This window comes from Neofelis nebulosa, chromosome 8 (genome assembly GCF_028018385.1).
Source record: "Neofelis nebulosa isolate mNeoNeb1 chromosome 8, mNeoNeb1.pri, whole genome shotgun sequence".
NCBI lineage: Eukaryota > Metazoa > Chordata > Mammalia > Carnivora > Felidae > Neofelis > Neofelis nebulosa.
The window spans coordinates 42,231,577-42,257,218 of record NC_080789.1 but is presented as its reverse complement, the minus strand read 5'-3'; the positions used below and the strand labels follow the sequence as shown (position 1 = coordinate 42,257,218).

The window sequence follows — 25,642 nt, the reverse complement described above, 5'->3', positions numbered from 1 at the left end:
CACAGAAACTGTAAAATAATAAATGTTTATTGTTTTATACCACTTAAATTTTGGAATATTTGTTATGCACCAATAAATAACTACTATGATATTGGAAAACTGAAAGAAGTTAGAAAACTGACAGAGATAACCATGGTAAGCTTGACAAATATTTCATAGACATCCTCTAAAAATATCTTTCTCTACTGATATGAATAATTACTACTTTCCCTGAATTTACCAGTAAATCTAAATTTCTTAAAGGAAAGCAATGATTCTAACCACATATGCAAAGTTTGGAGTATTTAATTTCACAAGGCCAGTCATTTTTGAAGGTTTTTTAGTTGGTCTTCTATTTAGGGTAAGTGATTAAGTTCACTTTTATTGTACATATTCTCAAATTTTGTTAAGTAACAGCATTACGTCAACTTCTTTGTAGCTGTACTCCTTGCCTGTTTGCTCCCAGAAAATAATCCTTAGCATATACAGCAACTTCTGAATATTTGTTTCAGATTATGCTTTCAACATTATATCTTCAAGCATGTTTGGGTCATGTAAATCTGATTCTAATTTTTTTTCATATTGAGACACTGGAGAATAATCAAAATAAACACGGTCTATTCCTATTATTGAGCCATCCATTCAAATACTTGTGATACGCTAGGTATCATATAGACAGTAATCATTTTAGGCACCAAAGGATACAGTGAACAAAAAAGACAAAAATTTGCCCTTTGGGGTAGTTATGTTCTAGTGGGAGATATGAGTAACAACATAGTAACAATTAAAAATTTGTTACATAGTATATAGTAAAAATGCTAAGGAAAAAAGCAGAAAATGAGGACACATAAAATATTAAGGAAGGGGGGGTCATAATTGAAGATAGGTTGGCCTAAGAAATCTTCACTACAGAACTGAGTAAAATGAGGGAGTTCAGCATAAGGACATAAAAGAGAAGAGTATTCCAGGCAGAGAGAAGAACAAGTATAGAATGGAGGATTGGGATGAGAGCAAGTCTGAAGGGCTTGGAGAAGAGTAAAAAGGCCAGAGAGGCTGGACTAGAAGTACGAGAGAAGCAGGAAATAAAGTCAAAGAAGTAAATGAGTGCTAGACTGTGTAGGACCCAGTCAGGACTTTGGCTTTTTTTCTGAATGAGATGGGGAGCCACTGGATTTCTGAGAAAAGGAGTGACATAATTTGAATATGTTTTAACAAGATTGTTCCAGCTGTAATGTTAAGAATAGACTAGAGGAACAAGGGTACAATCAATTAGGAGTTACCATAATAATCTACGGAAGAGATGAAGGAGACTTGGACCAAGGAAGTAGCAGTGAGGGTGAGAAGAAGTAGTTGAGTTCTGAATACATTTTGAAAAGTCAACAGGATTTCCAAACAGAGCAAGTATGAAATTAAAAAACAAAACAAAACAAACAAACAAAAACCCTGGAGGAATCAAAATGGTGTCAAATGTTGGGGTCTGAGCACCTGGAAGGATGGAACTGTCACTGTCGGAGATGGAAAGGACAGTGAGAAGGACTAGTTTACAGAAAGAAATGTAAGTGCTAAGTTTGGGACAGGTTAAGTTTGAAGTGTTTGTTAGACATTCAAGTTGAAATGTCAAACGGGGAGTTGGACACACAGACCTGTACAGGGAAAGGTTCAGGTTTGTAAGAAACAGTGTAAATTATGATATGTATGAAGTTAGGGTATATGACCTGAATGGCTATTCACAGAAGACTGAAAAATGCCACAGAATAAAAGAACAGGCAGGCACTAGAAAACATACATTATAATGGAACAACGGAACTAAGAATTAAGCTGAAACACTCCAAACAAAAGTGGAAAAACAATAAAAAAAAAAATAAGCAAGACTTCAGAAACCTTCCCCAGAAGATTGTGGATATAAAAGCATTAAACTGGGATACAAGTGAAATTATCTTCCCAGAATTGCCTGTAAGTGATGCCAATAGGAAAAGTGATTTAAGTAATTGAAGATTACATATTAATTTTACCATGTAACTTACATCACTGGTCCTGTGTGCAAGGCTAAATTGCACACTACACTTATTTTTACTGCTTTTAGGACACGGGCCTAATTCGCACAGTCCCATGTTGTGTAACACATGAATAAATACATGAATAAAGACAGTGTGAAATTACTGATGTGGAAACATTCCATATAAGTATCTTGTAAGATAGTTTAAAAAATATAAAGCTAGCCAACTCTTCTTGGCTTTTGTTAGAGAACCAAAATACTACTAGAATCTTGGAAGAATCCAGGAACTTTTCCTCACCGTGTTCAAAAAAAAAAAAAAAAAAAAAAAAAAGACCATTAATATATGATGGAAACATTTCCCCTAATTGAGTAACATTGTATTTATCATTATCCCTTCAACAATGTCCACACAGTCATTTCAACAATTTGTGTATCATATAAACATATTCTCTATTTTGGCAGAAACTATGGATTGAAAATAGTAAAATAATACTAAGATGCCTAGCATTTTTCTATTTATTATTAATGAGTACACTATCAACTACTTTTAACTAAAAGCATGAAATATAGCCATTACCTCAATCTCTACCAGTTTTAGTCTACAAATCTCAGGAAAAGAGCATTATGCAAACACTGGGATTTTATTTTAATGTGCTTCTAAATATTTACCATGCCACCAACTAGCATACACCATCTTTCAGAAGTGTAAAGGAATAGGCAGAAAAAGTTCACAATCACACACTCATCCTGGGAAGCCCCTTAATCCCAAGCAATTCAGGACAGATGACCACCCTAAAACACAGTATCAATCCCATAAGAGCTAGAGCTTGAGTCCACTGCCAGTAGCATAGCATCTCCCTCTTAGCATACATATTGATGTGACTTAAGTCATCCTCTGAGCTTAAGCCAAGCATTAAGCTCATCAAGCATTGATACAACTTGAAAATAAAGTTTCAAGCAAGTAGCGCCTCTTCCCTCAATGAAGTTGATCGAGCTGTACTCAGAGAAGCAATCCTGCTGTAGCTAGCTCGCAGGAGCCACAATTGGGAAGGAGGATTATATAACACATCCCAAAAGTACTGTATTTATTGTTATCTTTGGCCCTTAGAGTAAGAATCTTCAGTGAGAGATGTTTGTTTGTTCTTCTGACAGGAGTCATCTCTCTATACTTAACAGAACTTTTCCTATTCCTACAATCATCAGCAAAACACACACTGTGTACATTTTATCCCTGAGTTTTACAGGAGATATTTTACAGAAGTGCTTTTCTAGGAACTAGAGCTTATCACTGTTAGATAGAAAATATTAACTGTCCTGCCAAGCAGTTATTTTAAAATAACCTAATCATCCTTTTGACCCAGCAAATGCACTTCTAGGAGAGTATACCAAGATGATCATCTGAAATATCCAAAAAGATGTATCCATAGGTATTTATCACATCATTTGTAGTAATCTCCAACAGTAATCTATTATGAAATAAACAATAATACCTTCACATAATGAAATACTGTGTAGTCGTTAAATTTTTTTTCACTGACTGAACAATTCATTATATATTAACTTTTAAGAATAGGCTACAAAAAAGTTTGTAGGACTCTGCTTTTATAAAATTACATATGTAAGATATACACATATGAATAAACTTAGTAAATTACAGAGACCACCAGAATATTAAAAGTAGTTGCCTCTAGAAAGTAGAATTTTATTTATTACATTCTTTTGTATTGTTTAAACGTGCCACATTTGTATGCATTATTTTTACAGTAAAAAAAAAAATAAACCTATTTACATTTTGGAAAAAATGAAAATTTTAAAGCTGATCTTTTTAACTTCTATTAGCTACCTTGTATAATGACATAATCATCTATGATAAAATACAGTGAAAAATATATTTTAAGAATCCAACTTTAAATCCTGAAAAAATATAAAAATGTTAACATTTCAAACATAGCACCATATATTACTCACTGTCTCTTGAACTTCAGCAACTTCTGAATATGGCAAGATCTAAAAAAAAAACAAATTTTCTCAGCAGTGATTTAATGTCATATACTTGAATCTGAATTTAGAGAGCACCCATGATTTATCAAATGAATTAAGTGGTGCATTAATCTTTTAAGAAGTAGGAAAAAAGTGCAATAATATGTTTATACTGGAAACTAAATCCTTTAAAAAAAAAATTCTGAGGCTCCCATAAATTCCAGTCAATCTGCCAATCTGTGAAGTCCTCTCTGGTCTGTTCTGGAGCTTTTCACAGTTCTGCCCTCCCTGTAGGCATATAATTCTACCAGCCTTTTCCCCATGCGAGCTTTCTCTTCCCTTGGTTCCTAAAGTACTCTACTCCTCTGGCTTCCCTTCTCCTATTTTCCTGCCTCTAGTTTGTTTTCTCATTTGGTAAGTGAATGGCCATCATCAGTGCTCAGTCCTCAACTATTTGTTGTTTTTTCTCTGCCGCTCTTTTCCAGCAGACTGCATTCATTCTCTAGGCTTATTTATTACCTTTATTTAGACAACTTTCAAGTTTCCTCTTCAGACCTAGTCTATTTCCAAATCTTCACTCCAAAATATTGCTACCTATATGTTCAAACATTGCAAATTGACTTCTGGTTCTAAAATTCTATAAACAAGGGCACCTGGGTGGCTCACTTGGCTAAGCATCCAACTCTTGATTTCACCTTAAGTCATGATCTCATGGTTTGTGACACTAAGCCCTGCATCAGGCTCTGCACTGACAGTGTTAAGCCTGTTTGGGATTCCCTCTCTCTCTGCCACTTCCCCACTTGTTCAAGCATACTCTCTCTCAAAATAAATAAACTTGAAAATAATAAAATTCTGTAAGCCAATTTTAGAAATTATTTAGCTTGTTTTAGAAAGCATCTTTAGGTCAAAAACAGCAGTCAGTAGCTTCCCTCTGAAATCAGCTTTGATGCCAATCTGCCCAAGTTTTCCAATGACAGCCTCTTTCTTTCACTCAGACCTAAACCCTTTAATAATCTGAGATTCTCTTTCCCCCCATCTTACGAAGTCATTACGTTGTGATGATTTTTACCTAGACAATGTCTACCTCACATCTAGTCTTTTCTTTCAATTCCCATCAATACTACTACCTAAGCCAGACCAATTATCACCTTTTCTCATATCCTTGCATTCAGTCTTACCTCCCTCATTCATTTACTATGCTAGGTACAGGAATTCAAAAACAATAAAAACATGGTCCCCACTGCCAACAAGATCACTTGAGGAGGTCAAAGACACTTCACTCACCTTTCTCCCTCGACACTTATAGCCTAACCACCATAGTCTGCCTAACAGACCTGCAAACTCCACACTTGGCTCTTATCATTGCCTAGAAAACTACTTTTAGGACTCTGTTCAAAAGTAACTTCATCAGAAGACTTTCATAATATTCCCAGAAAACAGCAATACCCATCCCCTATTCTGCCATTCTCTATCCATCTTACCATCACAACAATCACCACATAACAGTATATATTTATGTTGTTTTTTTTTTTTTTTTTTTGTCTTCCTCCACTGGAATGTTAGCTCTACTGAAGTAGGAACTTAGTCTGTTTTGGTCACTGTTGTATCCCTTAAGACTAGAACAAAGCCTGGCACATGGCAGACACTCAACAAATACTGAATGATAAATGCACGAATGAAAAAAAGGTTTAGTCATTATTGTAACCCTAATCCCTACCAAAGAATTTCTTGTATGTGGTTTGCTGAGTTCCTTTGTTTATGAGTCAAATTCTCTTACAGCAAAAAAAAAAAAAAAAAAAAAAAAAAAAGTCTTACACATCTTTGTATTTTCCAAACTATGACATTCTGCATGCTTAATATACACAAAGAACTAATATGGACTTGAATTCTGAAATCTCAGTTTTAAGCCTAGCTCGATTCCCTGGGTAAATCTGAATAAATATCTTGAATTTAGTTTTCTTATTTGCTTGTAAGATCTGTTCTTAATCCTAAAATTCTGTTATACAAACAATTCAACATAGAAAATCACCTCATTACCTCAATTCTTAAGATTATTTTTAGTTGTAATGTAGAGCATATTCATATTTTCTTTTCTTCTACTATTAGTCTCTGGCCATCATAAGCCCAAATACCTTTGTTAGGAATTCCCCCATCCTTTTTTTTTAAATAATTCTGTCCTTCATAAATAACACTATTATAGACTCACCACTGATTTTTGGTAATGGAGCATAAGTTATATTTCTTCTGGTAATGGTGGTCTCTTGTTATGATTAAAGCAACCTCCTTCATCAAGGACTTCATATACAAGGGAAGTTCAAAATCGACTGTGTCAGCTGTTAACTAATGTCATGCATCTGGTGAGACTGCTTGGTGAAGTCTGTGGTTATAAAACCAAAAAAAAGTGAACTGCCCATTAAAAGAATGAAACCCACGACCTTGGCCTCTGACCTCATTAACATACTCTATATCTGACCTAACCATTCTTAATCACCTGAAAAGCACAAAAGAAACCATGTTAACACATCACAATCATGCCAAGTTAGATATGACAACTGGTTATAGGAGACAGCTCATATACATAAATATTTCAGTATATGGCACTTAATCTTATGACCTATTTAAATAATTTTAATTTTCAGTCTGAAGTAAGAGTTTATTTTACTTGAAATTTCATTTTGGTCAATTCCTTACACAGATACATAAGCCTATATTCTATACTGAAGCATGACTAGGATCTGAATTAAGACATAAGAACCATATAACAAATACCTTTTTTTCTTCTATAGTTCTATTTCTAACAAATCACTGATTAGGGTATCATGCTGTTCAGTATCAAGCCACAGGAAAGACTGATAATAATATGATGGAAACATCAATCTCCAGGACTCATAATATCTACCATACATAAAAATGTAGTTAGCAACTGTTCTTTATGTTTTATCAACAATATACTGCCTAAATGCCAAAATATGCACCCCAGCCAGAAAAATCAACATTAGTTACAGGAGAACAAAGCTTTGAGTTAAATAAAATAGATCACAGGGTGCCTGGGTGGCTCAGTCGGTGAAGTGTCTGACTTTTGGCTCAGGTTATGACCTCTAGTGAGGTTGAGTCCTGTGTTGGGCTTTGGGATGACAGCTTGGAGCCTGCTTTGGATTCTCTGTCTCCTTCTCTCTCTCCCTGACCCTCCCCTGCATGCACGCTCATTCTCAAAAATAAACATTTAAAAATCAATAAATAAAATAGATCATGTATCAGATATTTTTCAAAGTACACATTAGGTAATGCACATACAAATTTTAAAAGGCTAGGTATGACACAGATCAATTTTTAATATAAAAACATTAGCCTCATTCAATGACAATAACAAAATTAAGAGTATCTGTATTTAAATCCTAATGTGTCCCACTGATTAGCTATGTGATCTTAGAAAAATTACTAACCCCTTCAGAGTCTCAGTTTCTTCATTTCTAAAAACAATAATATCTACCCCACAGTATTATGAAGAAGATTAAATGAGAAAGCATGTGAGACATCAAGTCAAGATCAGGATAACACAGTAAGTGTGCAAAAACTAATTTTTTTTCTCTCCACACTAATAAAGTAACCCAAATATGGAAAGTGCAAATTCTAGAACCAGGGAAAAAGGCAAAATCCAAAAGGGACATATTTCCCATTCAGCTACTACTACCCTACAGGTTAACCTAGATTATACAACTGCTTGCTTACTTGTTCTCTGAGCTAACTACCTCTATTTCTATAGTTCTCAATTTTGCCCATGCATCGAAATCACCTAGGAGACTATAAAAAAGTACTGATGTCTGGGGTGCCTGGGGGGCTCAGTTGGTTGAGCATCTGACTTTGACTCAGGTCATGATCTCACAGTTCATGGGTTCAAGCCCCGCATCAGGCTCTGTGCTGACAGCTCAGAGCCTGTAGCCTGATTCGATTCTGTGTCTCCCTCTCTTTCTTTGCCCCTCCCCCTGCTCACACTCTCTCTCTCAAAAATAAATTTAAAAAATTAAAAAAATTTAAAGAAGTACTGATGTCTGCATCTCACCCTCTGAGATTTTAATTTAATTAAATAGGGGTGCAAACTGAGTACTGGGATTTTTCAAAACACCAGAGATAACTCTATAATGTTCAGCTGGTTACCACTGCAATAGTCCATAATTCTGCCAAGATCATTTTCCCAAGTCACAACTCTAAACAGGTTGTTTCTTAGCTCAAAAACACCAAATTCAATGGTTTGACATTACCTTAAAAAAAGAAAAATTCCAAACTGTAAAAATAGTATTCAAGGATTTGTATATGCTGATTCTAACATGGTTGAGTTGTAGTACAGGAAAATAATTAAAGCTTGGCCTGTGGAGCCAAAATGTATCCCAATTCTGCCACTTACTAGTTGTACGACCCTGAACAACTTACTTATCTCTCTGTGTTCTCCTATATTAAATGAGGGTAGTAATACTACCCTATAGGGTTATGAGAAAATTATATAAGTATGCCTTCAAAGAACTTGTGATTGCTTCTGGCACATGATAGAAATTTAACAAATGTTAGTTGCTATTCATTTCCTATAGTTTTATTTTCTACTAATTCCCCTAAAGCAACAAACAATATTGCCTATGATCTTACCCAAGTGCAAGGTACCCTGTGCACAGATGTGCTCTGTGAAGGTAGGTTAGTTTTCTAAACCCAGTAAGTGTTTGACCAAAAAGTAAATTTTAGGTGTACACACACACACACACACACACACACACACACACACACACACATTCATTTCCCCTCTCCTTTTCTTCATTGCTCCATCACTATTGTTTTTACCATATTAGACTTCTTAAGTTAATGAAAACCTACTAAGGTGATCTGAGGTCTGGATAAAAATCCTTCAATTGCTCTATTCTCCTAGACAGTTGAACAGGTAGAGATTTTCTTGAAATTTTAATCAAATTTCATCTTCATGTGTCTCTAACATGCTAAAATTCTAATCCTTCACATTCTAATCTGAGGTTTGATGGAACTCTCAGCTTATTTTTCTAAAAAGCAAGAAGACATGTAAGATTCTTAATGGACATAATTTTTAATTAAGAGTTAAGTGTAGAGCAGTGGCTTTAATTATATTGTTTATAAAAAACTTAGGAGAAACAGGAAGTAAAAACATTCATGAAAAATCTCCAAACCACACTTTTAAAAACTGAATGACTAAATTATTTACGGATATTGAATAAATTATAAATTTTTAAGCCAGCTTTCCTCCTCAAGTCTAGTTTAGCAAAATAAATAGCTTTCTTTTTTGTTTATTTGTTTTGGGGGGGGGGACGAGCAGGGGAGGGGCAGAGAGAGAGGGAGAGCTGTCAGCACGGCTGATGTAAGATTTGATCTCATCACCATGAAATCATGATCTGAGCTGAAATTAAGAGTCAGATGCTGAACCTACTGAGCCACCCAGGAGACCAAAAACAAATAGATTCCTATTGGGTAAATTACATAATCTATTTACTTGTGAGTTAGTTGCCTTAATCATTCTACTTTTGCTTTTTAAACTATGGGCATGTCACAACTGCCAAAGATCTTAATAGGAAAGATAAGTTAAACAGTGCTGCTGTTCTTTTGATTTTTTGGTCCCGATTCAGCCACTACCTCAGCCATTCTACATACAGAGAACACAAAACCAAAAAGAAAGTAACCAATTTATTTTGCAAATGGGAACTGAGTTACTTACCAGTGAAATAACCAATACGGTCCTTGAACCCATCCTTAAAAGTAGATAAATGGGAAGCAACCTCAGACTAGAAAGAGAATACAGTACCACAGACGGAGGTAAGACCAGGGGTCTGACAGTAGGAGGGAGGGTTGGAAGTCATCTTCCTGTGCCCTTTTCTCTCACTAGTAATAAGCAGACCATTATCTACCCTGTCTTTACTACCAGGGCAGAACATGATTTAATACCAACCAGAGACATTAAACACAGTTCCAAACACTTTTTTTTTTTAAACTGTGCATGTCTATAGAGTTGTAGCATGCACAAAACAACACATGCAGGCAAAAAGGCTGACCACTATCTCTCACTGCCCCTTTCCCCAAATGAATTGATTACAACTAGGGAGGCAGAGGAGATGGACAGAAAAGTTCCCTAAGAAAAAGAATATATTGGTGGGAGGAGCAAATGAAAAATAATGAAGCAATGATTTTAACAAGAGATTCTCTATTCTAAGACATATATTCCTAGATTGACCAAAAGAGTCCCTAGGCTCTTTCCTTTCTATCTAGATCAGTATCAATCAGATAAAGCAATTAATATTCCTGAGAGAATATTATTTCCAAGGAAGTATAAACTCACAAAAATAATATCCTAAGGAGTCCAAATGCTATGAAAAAGAACTGAAGAATCTCAGCAGGAGAGAGAATTAGTGAACCAAGCCCATCAAAAACTTAAAATAACCATAACAAATATGCTCAAAAAGATGTGAGAGGATACTGAAAAAAGGAAGTCTGACCAAACATCCACAGAGAAAACAGCTAGTAATACTGAGTATAAAAATACTATGATGGAATATATACCAGGTTTGAACAGCAAAACATGTACTACAATAAATGAGCTGGAAAAGTAATGAAGGAATTCAACACGAAGGCATAATGAAAAGAAAATATGGAAAACATGAGAGATAAAAGAAGCAAAAGGGCTACATTCCTAAAACAGGAGACCCCTACAGAGGACATGATGGATTTTAAAAAGTAACAAAATAGTCTATCTTAAATAATTTTGAAAGTTACACAAAACGGATGAGTTTCTGGAAATTAAAAGACTATATATAAACACTCTTCCAATTCCCACCCGCAGACATACATACTGTATAAAGATTGGAAAGAAATAAAGTATTTATTTGTAGATGATATGAATCAGACAAATCATTAAAACTCCTGAAGACAAAACACATGTATCTGTAAATGCCAAAATGAAAACAGCAACAAAAACAAAAGCTCCTTGAAAGGTACAGCTCAGGGGAACCTGGGTTGCTCAGTTGGTTGAGTGTTGGTTGACTCCTGATACCAGCTCAGGTCATGATCTTGCAGTCATGAGATCAAGCCCTGCATTAGGCTCTGCACTGAGCATTGAGCCCACTTGGTTTCTCTCTCTCTCTCTGCCCCTCCCCTGCTCCTACACATGCACTAGCAGGCTTGCGCTCTCTCTTCCTCTCTAAATAAATAAAAACTTAAAAAGAGAAAGATGTAGATCATATCTTAATGCTAGGTACAATTTTCAAATAGTCAAAGTTTAACTTGGTCACCACTCCCTCATTCCTGAAGGCCCTATCATTTCTTCTTCCTACCCTGCTCCCAACCCCCGTCACCTTCTGGATCCCTCTTTTCCTATCAGGTAACAGTCAATTATTCTTCTTTAAAGTGCTAGTTCCTAAAGGTTTAATTGAGCAATTCTCAAACCTTTGGGTCTCCAGATCCCTTCACTCTCCTAGAAATTACTAAAGACTCCAAAGACCTGTTGTTTATGCAGATTATACCTACTGATATTTGCCCTATTATAAATTAATACGAGAAATTCACCATCTCAGCCAAGTAATGAAACTAACATCAGAAATGACAAGTCAGGTTGACAGTATATACCCTTGACAATGATGTGATGAAATGGCATTTTACCTTTGTGGTCTCTTCCCCCAAACCCATAAGGACCAGTTTAATTAGAGAAAAACAGACAAATCTCAATTGAAGGACACCATGCAAAATATCTATACCAGTACTCCTGAAAATTGTCAAGGTCATCACAAACAAGGAAATCATAGCCAAGAGGACCCTGAGCAGACATGACTACTAAATATTATGTGTTATTCCAGATGGGATCCTGGAACAGAAAAGGACAGTAGGTAAAAAACTAAGGAAATCTAAATCAAGTATGGACTTTAATTAATAATGTATCAATCTAGATTCATTAATTATATCAAATGTACAATAAATGGGTTAATAATAGAAGAAATTGGGTACAAAGTACATGGGGACTACAATTTTTCTGTATGCCTAAAGCTATTCTAAAAAATAAAGTTTATTTTTAAAAAACTGGTTAAGAAAAGAATTAAACTAAGAAAACCTGAAGACTAAGAATACACAAACACACACTCCATTTCACTAGCCAGCAGATTATGACCTCATCACCTCACATAGTCTCTGGAAAAGTACACCATATACTCATGACAGAATGAGAAAAAGGGCAAATAAAATCAAATACCACTGTATTCCTCAAAAAATTATTCTAATATCACAAACTTTCTCAAAGGGTCTTGAGGAGTTTCATATTCATGTAAACATACTTGGACAAGTTCTCCAAACATAAAGGAAATACAAAAGATTGCTGGGTTAGAACTCTGCTAATGTACTGTGTAGATCACTGTTTATTTTTCTTTTTCAAAGATAACTCTTTCTCTGACTCCCATTAGAGTTTATTACAGTTCCATTATATCTGCACATTTTTCACATATTATTCAAGCTTCTAATAAGTACAAGAATATTTAGCAAATAAAAAAAAGATATAATAAGAATCTAAGTATTCATACAATAAGAAATAACTAAGTGAGGGGCACCTGGGTGGCTCAGTTGTTAAGCATCTGACTTTGGCTCAGGTCATGATCTTGTGGTGAGTTAGAGCCCCACATCGGGCTCTGTGCTGACAGCTGAGAGCCTAGAGCCTGCTTTGGATTCTGTGTCTCCCTCTCTCTGCCCCTCCCCCATGCATACTCTGTTTCTCAAAAATGAATAAATGTTAAAAAAAAAAAAAAAAAAGAAAGAAAGAAAAAAAAATAACTGAGTCATATTTTCCCCACTCAGGAAGTTCAAACATTACAAATATTTAAGTACTAATTTGTAACTTTCATAAGTTAAAGAAGATAATAAAGCATAAAGTATACTTATCAAATTGTTTTATCCTTTTAAAAGCTGTCTCCCTTTAGAAGTTTCAATAAAGTTGTAAAATGGCAAAAAGATTCATAGTCTAGAAGACAAAATACCTAACAAAATATAGGTTGGCTAGTTTGTTTGCTTGAAAAGTATGGACTAGGAGCGCCTGGGTGGGTCAGTCACTAAGCCTCAGAATTTAGCTCAGGTCATGATCTCACTGTTGGGGAGTTCAAGCCCCACGTGGAGCGCTGTAGGGCGCGGAGCCTGCTTCTGAGTCTGTGTGTGTGTGTGTGTGTGTGTGTGTGTGTGTCTCTCTCTCTCTGCCCTTCCCCCACTCACACTCTGGGCGCGGAGCCTGCTTCTGAGTCTGTGTGTGTGTGTGTGTGTGTGTGTGTGTGTGTGTGTGTGTCTCTCTCTCTCTGCCCTTCCCCCACTCACACTCTGTCTCTCTGCCCTTCTCCTACTCACTCTCTCTCTCTCTCAAAAGTAAGCATTAAAAAAAATTAAAAAAAAAAAAAAGTATGGACGAGTCACAGTTATTCTCTCGAGCCCCCATTTTTGTAAACCAGTTAGGATATTAATTTATACCTTAGTGAATTAACATATCTAGGCAATGATCATCAATGGCTGCTATTAATACAAGAAGAATCACTAACATCATATGCCTCCTGATGGTAACACACAATACCTTTAATGTATTCTTGTCAAAAAAAAAAAAAAAATTAACCTGAATTTGAGGAAGCCGTTCATTCTAATGACCAATTTGCAACAAACATAAGAGACTGATGAACACGTGAAATAATCACCATGGGGAAATCCACATTGTGGGAAATTTAACAAGACAAACTACCTTATTTATGTATTTCAATAAGTTGAAAAGGAAAAGTTAAAAAGAGATGCAAGGGAAACTTAAAAGATTAAAAAAATCTCAGTGACTTATCAACCAAGTCCAACATAAAAATTATAAAAAAATATTTAGGAGACAATCAGGAAAGTTTAAGCATCGATTAGTTATGTGACTAAAGAATTACTCATTTTTAGGATTCTAATGTTGTTTATGGTTAAAGTTTAAAGAAAAGTCTTTAGATTTTATAGATACATACTGAAATACTTACAAATAAAATGATTTGTCCATAATTTGCTCCAAAAAAAATATGGAGTGGGAAGGTGGGACTATAGATGAAACAAGACTGACCTGAAATAATAATTGTTGAAGTGATGGGTACATGAGGATTCATTATATTAGTCCATCCTTTTCTAAATATATTTGAAATTTTCTATAATAAAAAGTTCAAGATAACACCATTCATGAATGTGTAATTAAAATACAAATTCTTATACTTAGTGAGCAGCTATTGGAAAGAGACAGAGCTGTATTAATATGAGAGAGAATGAGTACGTACATGACCAACTGGTGACTAAAATTTCTAGTTATTTTATTACTTCATAGAAGAAGATCTCTGGCCAACTAATCTTTGACAAAGCAGGAAGGAACATCCAGTGGGGGGTAAAAAAACAGTCTCTTCAGCAAATGGTATTGAGAAAACTGTGCATCAACATGCAGAAGAATGAACCTGGACCACTTTCTTACACCATACACAAAAATAAACTCAAAATGAATGAAAGACCTAAATGTAAGACAGAAAACCATAAAAATCCTAGAGGAGAAAACAGGCAACCACCTCTTTGACCTTGGCTGCAGCAACTTCTTATATGACGTATATCCGGAGGCAAGGGATGAATGAAGCAAAAGCAAAATCAAAAATGAACTACTGGGACCTCATCAAGATAAAAGTCTTCTGCACAGCAAAGGAAACAATCAGCAAAACTAAAAGGCAACCAACAGAATGGGAGAAGATATTTGCAAATGACGTATCAGATAAAGGCTTAGTATCCAAAATCTATAAAGGACTGAACAAACCCAACACTCAAAAACAAATAATCCAGTGAAGAAATGGGCAAAAGACATAAATAGACACTTTTCCAAAGAAGACATCCAGATGGCTAGCAGACACATGCAAAGGTGCTCAACATCACTCATCATCAGGGAAATACAAATTAAAACCACAATGAGATACCACTCACACCTGTCAGAATGGCTAAATTAACAACTTGGGCAACAGATGTTGGCAAGGATGTGGAGAAAGGGGAATGCTTTTGCCCTAATGGGAATGCAAACTGGTGCAGCTATTCTGGAGAACAGTATGGAGGTTCCTCAAAAAATTAAAATCAGAGCTACCCAAGGCCCAGCAATTGCACTACTAGGTATTTATCCAATGGATTAAAAAAAAAATGCTGATTTGAAGGGGCACATGTACCCCAATGTTTAGAGCAGCACTATCGACAATAGCCAAAGTAAGGAAAGAGCCCAAATGTCCACCAGCTGATGAATGGATAAAGAAGATGTGGTGTATATATATACAATGGAGTATATTACTCGGCAATCAAAAAGAATGAAATCTTGCCATTTGCAACAACATGGATGGCACTAAAGTGTATTATGCTAAGCAAAATCAGTCAGAGAAAGACAAATACAGGATTTCACTCATATGTGGAATTTAAGAAACAAAACAGATGAACATAGGGGAAGGGAAGCAAAACCAAGAAAAACAGGGAGGCAAACCATAGAGTCTCTTATACAGAGAACAAACTGAGGGTTGCTGGAGGGGTGTTGGATGTGGAGGTGGGATAGATGATGGCCATTAAGGAGGGCACTTGTTGGGATGAGCACTGGGTGTTATATGTAAGTGATGAATCACTAAATTCTAATCCTGAAGTCATTATTACACTATATGCTAACTGGGATTTAAATAAAATTTTAAAAATTAAAAAAAAAGTTTACTAATATTTTAAAAACCAGTGCATGCAATTTTTAAGAACACTACTAACTCATACTGACATGCTGCTCATATTTTCAAAGAACTTTCCGGTTTCACTAGATCATACTGTCCCTATCAAGTAGTCAGAATGAGTATGCCTGCCTATATATTTTTCTATTGTAGTAGAATATTTGCCTCAACATTTTAGGAAGAAAAACTGAGATTCTGAGAAAGTATAAAGCCAAAATTACTGAATAGCTTAGGCTTTTTTCAATGTTTTATTGCCTCTCCTGCCTTGTATTTACCTTTTTGGAGAGAAGGGTTAATATAGCTAGTTATATCAACAGTAGTAGCTTTTATTTATTGGATATTTATAATGTCTCTGACTTTGTAATAGGCACTTTATAGATATCTTATCTCAATTATAACTTAAAACAACTCTAGAAGGTAGATATTACTATCACCTTTATATAATAGATGAAAAAACTGAAAACCTGGAGAATTTAATCAATTACCCAAGTTATACAACTAAGCAACCGAGGTTAGATTTTAACATGTAGCTAAATGTCTACAGAGCCCATGTTCTTATCCACTTCTCCTAGATCTAATCAGTAACCAGCTTAGGCTGTGCAGTTCAAAGGTGATATTTTATAAATAGGTAATTCAAAAGTAACTCTCAAGATTAGTTTCAAAAACAGAATATTTCAGTAGTTTACAATGAAATTATTGGTAGTATTACAATGAAATTATTGGTAGTATTCTCCCTAAAATAAGCTACAATATTTCACAGAAACTTAATGAAGACAAAGAAAATTGTCTCATTGCTTTTTAAATTATCTTGCTCAAACCTCTCAGTATCAACAGGAATTAGATTAAAAATGAATAAAACTTCATTAATACAGCACCAGTGTTCAGTACAGAATTTAATACTACCTGTTTAGATATTAGTTTAAAAGATAACAAATTTAAAGCAATTCTATTCAGAAAGACAGGTACGGAGTCAACACATTAGTGGCAAAGTACTCAGAGACACCTCTTAAGCTGTGAGCTCTTAGAGAAGATAATTAATTAACCTCCAGCTTAGAGCCCATTTCTCTATCTATAAAAGTAAGGATAAACAAATACCTACCTTTAATGGCTGTTGTGAGGACAGTCTGACAAAGTATACACTTAGAGAATAGCAACTGTTGTTACTACTGGCATTTTTATTATCACTAAGAGATTAAAAATATTTCAGCTAAAAGAAGTTAAGAAAGCCCATTAGTTTTAAATAAAATATTTATGGCAAAGTAAACATGTTCTAAGAGAAGGCTTTAATCTTAGCTTTTTGCTGAAATCATAGCGAAAATAAAATAAGCTACCATCAGTTTTCCTTTTATAATCGCTGTGATAATAACCTTCATAAAACAAATTACTTCCAGGTCCATTTTATTTTCTATTAACAAATTATTTTAAAGTTTAACTTTTTTTGACCCTTTAAGAAACTAAAACAAGTTTAAACCAGAAATCCAAAAAAGGCTGGGAACAAAGTAACACAAGTAAACAAAAGTGCATTTTGCTATCAATCATTAGACTATTCTTACATTTGAGCCTGAACGAAGGACATTCACTAAATTAAAATTTATAAACATCTCAATGTAATAGTGACTTTCAATTCCACAGCAATATGAAACACACAAAAATCGGCCTCTGCATTAACCCAAAGAACCTACCATCCCAAGGGCTGGAACCAAGTCAATATAAGTAAGCAGAGAAAGATATAGGACAGAAATATCAGAAAACTGGGTTATGCTTCAATAAGTTTTAAAATATGTCATTTTCATATGAGCATAGGAGTTAAAGTGTTACTTTAAAATTCTTTTAAGTTTGTTTTAAATACATTTTTAAAATAAAACGATGGCTTGTATCAAACACTTTACAGCTAGGTGATAGTACCTTATTATGCTGTATTTGAACCACTCACCAAAGTTTGTTCAGGTTCTCCATCAGCCAAACCTGCATCCATAGTGAAAGAAGGTAAGTTTACGTTTCTCTTTCCATTAATCTTTAGCCATCCTGTAAATATGGAAATCCTAGAAGAAAAAAATTACATGTATTAGGACTAGTATAAAACTGTGATAAATGAGAAAAAAAAAGAATTAAGTATTTTAGGAGAGAGAAATTATTTTAGACTGAGGTAATTGGGAAATCCAATAATGGGAAAAACAGATTTTGACATGGGCCTTGAAGAACAGTGAAGGTTCAGAGAAAAATGGAAGAAGGACAGACAATATTCCAAGTGAAGAGGCATAGCAAGAGCAAGGTTACAGGCATGAGACTGTTCAATGTTTAAAAAGATGTTTAAATCTACTTTACAATTAAAGAAATAAAATGTTCTTTTTTCATGATTATATTGGCAAAAACTTTTAAAAAGTGTGCTAATATCCAACACTGACAAGAATGTAGGAAAACAGGTATTCTCATACTTGTGTGAGAAGAATATAAATCATAACAATTTTTAGAAAGATAATTTAAAATATGTACACTTTAATCCAGTAATTTAGAGGCTAATAATTATGCCATATGTACTTGTTTATATAAATGCACAAAGATATATAAATACATCCAACAAAGTAACAGATATGATGAGAAGAAATGGAACAACCTTAATGTCAATCATTAGGAGTTTGCTTAAATTATACTATATACATACAATGGAACATCATGCCAGCAACGTCTAAAAATGAAGAAGGTGTTTTTACATACTCTTTATGTATTTACTTCATATAAACTAGAGAGAAGGCCACATTAGGTGGAAAAGGCAAATTACAGAACATTATTGATAAAATACTCTGCATTTTCCCATTTTACAATGAACATGTATTACTTCATAGTTATTTTTATTTTGAAAGTCTTACAAGCACGTCTTTATCACAAGTCTTTTTCTTCCGAACTTTGTAAACAAAACCTCCAAGTTGAAGTCTTTTTTTTTTTTAATGTGTATTTATTTTGAGAGAGAGAGCAAGCACAAACGGGAGAGGGGTAGAGAGGGAGAGAGAGAATCCCAAGCAGACACCATGCTGTCAGTGTAAAGCCTGACGCGGGGCTCAGATCTCACCAAATGCGAGATCATAACCTGAGCCAAAATCAAGAGTCAAGAAGCTCAACCGATTGGGCTACCCGTGTGCCCCCAAGCTGAACTCTTATCATATAAAACTACATATATTCAAAAGCCTCTAATAAACTCTCTAATAATTCTTCCTTAAAAGAGCTAATGAAACCAAAATCAACAAGTCAGCAGAATTCTAGTCATTTCTTGAAGTTCTAAAATCATTTTGTTTCTGCAAGTATAAAATAGCTTCACTGAAGTGTAAATGCTGGTGAAAATACTTCTTAACTGGGATTTGGAGGGCTGTCATTTGGTTTCTCTCATATAAACAATACAATTAGCCCAAGCTAAGTGAACTTGCAGTTTATAAACCTTAAGTATACTTCCCCACTATATGTATTACAATGCACTGTAATTATTTATTCTCATGATCTAATTCTCTTCAGGGACAAAGACTGCATTTTACTGATCTGTCTACCCAGTGCTGGTTCATGGTAGACATTTCATAAACATTTGTTGCACTAAACTGTCACTTCAATTACCTATATGAATAAAAAAAATCCAAAACAGATGATACAAAAATTATTTATGTCTATGTGATGCACACTATAATTCATGTTTGAATACTGACACACATATTCTAGAAATTGGCAATATTAAAAACAAAACGATAAGACACCCACTGGAAGCTTCAACTTCAAAAATATTTTACTGGGGAGCCAGGGTGGCCCAGTCAGTTAAGTGTCCAACTTCGGCTCAGGTAATGATCTCACGGTTCATGGGTTTGAGCCCGCATCAGGCTCTGTGCTGACAGCTCAGAGCCCACAGCCTGCTTTGGATTCTGTGTCTCCCTCTCCCTCTCTCTGACCCTCCCCTGCTCATGCTCTGTCTGTTCTGTCTCTCTCTCTCTCAAAAATAAGTAAATATAAATTTTTTTTCAAACTTTACCAATTTTTTCATCTTATCCATTCCATTCTAAGGATTCCTTTATTACTAGACATTATATTAGGCACTTAAAATGCATCAATGAAGGAGTTCCCCTCTACTTGGTAGATGGGATACTGCCTGATTCATAAATCATTTAATAAAGCCAATTAGATCTATAAAATAAAATTAAAGTAGAGATGCCCAGGTGGCTTAGTCAGTTGAGCATCCGACTTCAGCTCAGGTCATGATCTCACAGTTCGTGAGTTCAAGTCCCACATCAAGTTTTGCACTTATACTGCAGAGCCTGCTTTGGATTCTCTGTCTCCCTCTCTCTCTCTGCCCCTCCCCCACTCTCTCTCTCAAACATATATATTTTTAAAAATTATGTAAAATAAAAATACATCAATAAACAAAGCCCTACTCTCATGGAGCTTATATACTAGGAGACAAAACAATAAATACAATAAATTAGAAGTTATATGTTAGAAAGTGATGCTATGAGGAGAGGCTTGGTGGCTCAGTCAGCCAAGCATCCAACTCTTGATTTTGGCTCAGGTCATGATCTCACGATTGTGAGATCAAGCCCTGCATCAGGCTCCAAGCTGGGTGTGGAGTCTGCCTGGGATTCATATTCTTTCTCTCTTTCTCTCTCTCTCTCTCTCCTTCTGCCCCTGCCCTTCTCTGGCGCTCTCTCTCTCTCTCTCTCTCTCACACACACACACACACACACACACACACACACACACAAAGCACACACACGCGCGCACACGCTCTCTCCCTCAAAAAAAAAAAAAAAAAAAAAAGGTGATACTAGGAGAAAAAAATAAAGCAGGCTAAGAAAAACCAGGGAGGAAAGGGTTACAATTTTAAGTCAGATATTTATGGAAGGTCTCATTGAAAAGATGACATTTGACCGAAGATTTGAAGTAGAGAGGAAAATAGCCATGTAGATATCTGAAAAAGAGTTTTCAGGTCAGAGGAAATAGCCAGTGCAAATGTTGTAAGTGACTAACTTGTAAGTCTGAGGAAAAGCAAGAAAACCATGTGGCTAGAACAATGTGAGCAAAGGGAATAAAGAGCAGCAAGAGATATGATCACAGAGGTAAGGCCTGAAGGACTGAAAAGATGGCCATCAGACAAGAAGAAGACAGATGGGAGAGTAAGGTTTTTTTTCTTTGGGGGAATTTGGGAGGGGGTAAACAGGTGTTTGGTTTGGGGCATGTTAAGTTTGAGAGGTCTATTTGATATTCAAGTGGGTATGTTGAGCAAGCAGTTGGAAAAAATATAGCACCGTGAAGATTCAGATAGCAAAATGAGGGGCAAAGTTTTTGAACACGTTTAGTTTTTAAAGACATGAATGTATTCTTGGTATCAGGTATGTGATAAATGTTTGTTAGCCTGTGAATAGCATATAGATACTATACTTCTCAAATGACTTTTTTAAACCAGTATTTGGTTTTGCAGTAAGTTTATAATGAGGAGATTTGATTCCATGAGGAGTATTTTATACTTTAGCAATAGGCAGCTCTCGAAAGCTTTATGAAAACAAAACAGTAACAAAACCATACATGACAAGGAATATGTAAAACAGAAGTCACAAAATGTAAGGCAACTGGCTGTGGTTTTGGTTCTTCTTTCCAAACCAGTATTTCAAAACGTATACATAACAATGGAGCTTTAAGACTAGTCCTAACACTATGGAAAATGTGGCAATGCTGAGGAATGACTGATTACAGCTGAGCAGCAGCCAACTACTCGACACAGGTAAACATTCTCCAGTTTGCACCCACCTCTCACACAATATTTGCATCTGTACTTTTCATTGCTTCCCTCATTTTTTGCTACCTGCCTAGGTTCTGTAAGTGCTTGAGTTCTGACCACTCATTTAAGGTAACCTGTACAGAATCTTTGCTAAAACAAAGAAACACATTCAATAACATACACAACTGCTTTCAGTTGAGCAATTTTGAAAGCTCCCATTTTGGATTTCTTCTATCAGCCACCATCCTTTCTGTGACTAAGTTTTCTACCTATGCTTTCTGAGCTATCCCTTCTAGTACCTAATGATAGTAAAAGCCTTTACTTATATATCAAGAACTTGTCCTGTCAGTCCTTCTGCTTGTCCCTAATGCTCAAACCCCACTGATTGTTAAAAAGGCCTTTCTCAGTCCTACCTCCCTAAAAGCTACCCTCCTCTATTTTACCTCCATTGGAAATTTTCTTAAATATTCATGCTTCATTTCCTCTATTTCGTTCCCCTGACTTCATGCCTACATGTATTATGTTGGTTCTACACCTAGGTTAATCTGAAGCACAGATGTATGTGCATATATGTGTGTGTTGTACGTATAGCTTTTGATAATTTTAATTAATGTTTTCTTGACTTTATCCCAATTTATGATTAAAACAAATACTATGCCTTCCTTGACCATCACTGCCTGGAAATATGGATTTCCTGCCAATATAATTTTCACTTAACTGTACCTTCCCATGCTATATTAAACAAAAGGGCAACAATGGACATCCTTGTCTTATTGCTGATCTTAGGGGGAAAGCTTTCAGCTTTCCACCACCAAACAAGATGTTAGCTGTGGGCTTGTCATATATGGCCTTTATTATACTGAGGTACATTCCCTCTATATCTGCATGTTGAGATTAAACGGATGCTGAACTTTGTCAAACACTTTTTCTGCATCTATGGAAATGACCATATGATTTGTATACTGGAGTTTATTAATATGGTATATCACAGTGACTGATTTGTAGATGTTAAACCATTCTTGCAGCCCTAGAATAAACCCACTTGATGATAGTGTATGATCCTTGTAATGTATTATTTCAGTTTGCTAATATTTTTTTGAGGATTTTTGCATCTATGTTCATCAGGGATATTGGCCTGTAATTTTTTCTTGTGGCATCTTTGTCTGGTTTTGGTATCAGGGCAATGCTGTCCATATAAAATGAATTTGGGGAAGAGTCCTCTCCTATACTTTGGAAGAGTTTGAGAAGGATTGATATTAACTCTTCTTTGAATGTTTGGTAGAATATACAAGTGAAGCCATCTGATCTTGGACTTTTGTTGGTAGGAAGTTTTTAAATCACTAATTTGATCTCTTTACTAGCAACTGATCTGTTCAGATATTCTATTTCATGAGGATTTAGTCTTGGTAGCTTGTATATTTTTAGAAATGTATTCATTTTTTTTTTCTAGATCGTCCAATTTGTTGGCATATAATTATAATTGTTCCTGGTAGTCTCTTACAATCCTTTGTATTTCTGTGGTGTCAGTTGTAATTTCTCCTCTTTCATTTCTAATTTTATTTGAGTCCTTTTTTTTCTTAGTAAGTTTAGCTAAAGGCTTGCCAATTTTGTTGATCTTTTCAAAGATGCAGCTCTTAGTTTCAATGATCTTTTCTACTGTCTTTTTAGTCTCCATTTCATTATTTCTGCCCTAATCTGTTAGTTCCTTCCTTCTACTAGTTTTGGGCTTACTTTGTTCTTTTTCTGTTTCCGTAAGTGTAAAGTTAGGTTGTTTATATGAGATTTTTTCTTATTTCTTCAGTGAGGCGTTTATCACTATGAACTTCTCTCTTGGAATGACTTGCTGCATCCCACAAATTTTGGTATATTTCTATTTTTGCTTCTCTTAGGTATTTTTTAACTTAAAAATGTTTTTAAATATTTATTTATTTTAGAGAGAGAGAGAGAAAGTTCAAGTGGGGGAGGGGCAGAGAGAGAGAGGGAGACACAGAATCCGAAGCAGGCTCCAGGCTCCCAGCTGTCAGCACAGAGCCTCACATGGGGCTCGAACTCATGAACCATGAGATCATGACCTGAGCCAAAGTTGGACGCTCAACCAACTGAGCCACCCAGGCGCCTCTTGAGGTATTTTTTAAAATTTCTCCTTGACTCAAATGGTCAGTCAGTAGCATGTTGTTTAATCTCCACATATTTGTAAATTTTCCAGTTTTCTTCATGTAAATAATTTCTGGTTTCTAACCACTGTGGTAAAAATAATGCTTGATATGATTTCAATACTCTTAAATTGATTAAGACTTGTTTTATAGCCTAACATATGATTGATTTTGGAGAATGTTCCATGCGTACTTGAGAAGAATGTGCATTCTGTTGCTTTTGGATGGAATGTTCTATATGTCTACTAATTCCATCTGGTCTAAAATGTTTAAGGGCAATGTTTTCCTATTGATTTTCTGTCTGGATCATCCATCCATTGATATTGGAGTATTAAAGTCCCTTATTATCGTATTGCTGTCTACTTCTCTTTAGGTCTTGTTAATAGTTGCCTTTTACATACTTAAGTGCTCTCATGTTGGTGTATAAATATTCAAAAATGTTACATCCTCCTGTTGGATTGATCCCTTTATTATATAATACTCATCTTTGTCTTATTACACTTTTTGTTTTAAAGTCTATTTTGTCTGATATAAGTATAGCTACTCCAGTTTTTAGTTTCCATTTGCATGGAATACCTTTTTCCATCCCTTCCCTTTCAGACTCTGTGCGTCCTAACATCTAAAGTGAGTCTCTTACGGCAGCATGCAGATCGGTCTTGTATTTTGTTCTTTTTTTTTTTTTTTTAAATCTATTCAGCCACTCTCCAATCTTTGGAGAATTTAATCCAATTACATTTAAAATAATCACTTTTTTAATTTTTAAAAAATAATTACTACCATTTTGTTAATGGGTTTCTGACTATTTTCATAATTCCTCTCTGTTCCTCTCTTCTCTTACTCTTCCTTTGTGGTTTGGTAACTTTGTTTTAATGGTATGCTTATATTCTTTTCATTTTTTGTGCATTTACTATCATTTTTTGCTTTGTGGTTATCATGAGGCTTACATATAACAACTTCTAACTACAACAGTCTATTTTAAGTTGATAAGTTTGATCCAATTGTAAAGCTTAACATTTTTATACTCTTCCACAACCCTACCCCCCAAATTTAAAATTTAAAACCATGAGACTGGATGATATCTCCTGGGAATCTGTGCAGACAGAAAAAAGGACCAAGGTCAGATCTCTGAGGTACTTCAATATTAAAGGATCAATATTTATAGAATGAATCCCATTTTAATTTGCAGAACTACTCATATAGTTTATGTAAAGACTGAATTAATATAAAAGGCAAAGAAGATACACACACACACACACACACACACACACACACACACACAGTAAAAGTCAAATCATAACATGACTTTTTAAAAAGTGGGGGGGGCACCTGAGTGGCTCAGTTAGTTAAGCGTCCGACTTTGGCACAGGTCATGATCTGGCCGTTCAGAGTTTGAGCCCTGTGTTGGGCTCTGTGTTGACAGCTCAGAGCCTAGCCTGTTTCAGATTCTGTGTCTCCCTCTTTCTCTCTCTGCCCCTCCTCCATTCACTCTGTCTCTCTCTTTCTCTAAAATAAGAATAAACATTAAAAAAAAAAAAATCTAAGGAATTAGGAAGCAGGAAAAGAAAGATAAAATTAAGGATAAGTGCCCTAAATTCCTTACCTTTGATAACAAGAAGTTGAGATAAGAGACACTGCTAATAAGTCAAGAAACAAGTTTTTAGTATTTTCTTTCAAGCCAAAGATCACAACTAAAAATATAAAACAAAAATCCTAGAGGAAAGGTTGACTGACTAGTGGCCTAAAGTATAAGCACAATAATTTTCCCATCGTTCAGAGGTGAAAGTCAAAAGATGTTTAAGTGATAATAAGTCTAAGAATTACAAAGTTTAGTTTTTTAAGTTAAAATGGTAATTAAACACAAATTTAATGGCAGGAGGCCCTAGGGAATAGGTTGAGAAGAAAGGCAATCTCTCCTGACACTTAAAAAAATTTTTCAACAGTGTATGTTACTACTATAATCAAAAAGAAAGTCTAATAATTTTTTTTGCAGAAGAGTACAATATATCAAAATCCTGAAGGCTCCTTTCTCCAA

The 25,642-nt window shown here is 35.1% G+C and overlaps 1 protein-coding gene across 12 annotated transcripts in view; it reads right to left on the bottom strand.

Moving 5' to 3' along the window:
• OSBPL8 (oxysterol binding protein like 8) overlaps positions 1–25,642 on the bottom strand; it is a 156,420-nt gene that overhangs the window by 88,734 nt on the left and 42,044 nt on the right. For 3 of the 12 annotated variants that reach the window (XM_058741952.1, XM_058741951.1, XM_058741953.1), the window contains exons 2-3: positions 17,645–17,753; positions 3,944–3,982 (exon numbers count right to left, since the gene is read on the bottom strand). In XM_058741952.1, coding sequence (XP_058597935.1) covers positions 3,944–3,982; positions 17,645–17,686 — 81 coding nt within the window. In that variant the 5' untranslated portion in view covers positions 17,687–17,753. Of the gene's footprint in view, positions 1–3,943; positions 3,983–6,161; positions 6,333–13,977; positions 14,058–17,644; positions 17,755–25,642 lie in introns of those variants that run through there. The other 9 variants (XM_058741957.1, XM_058741958.1, XM_058741960.1 and 6 more) reach the window with 6 other exon arrangements.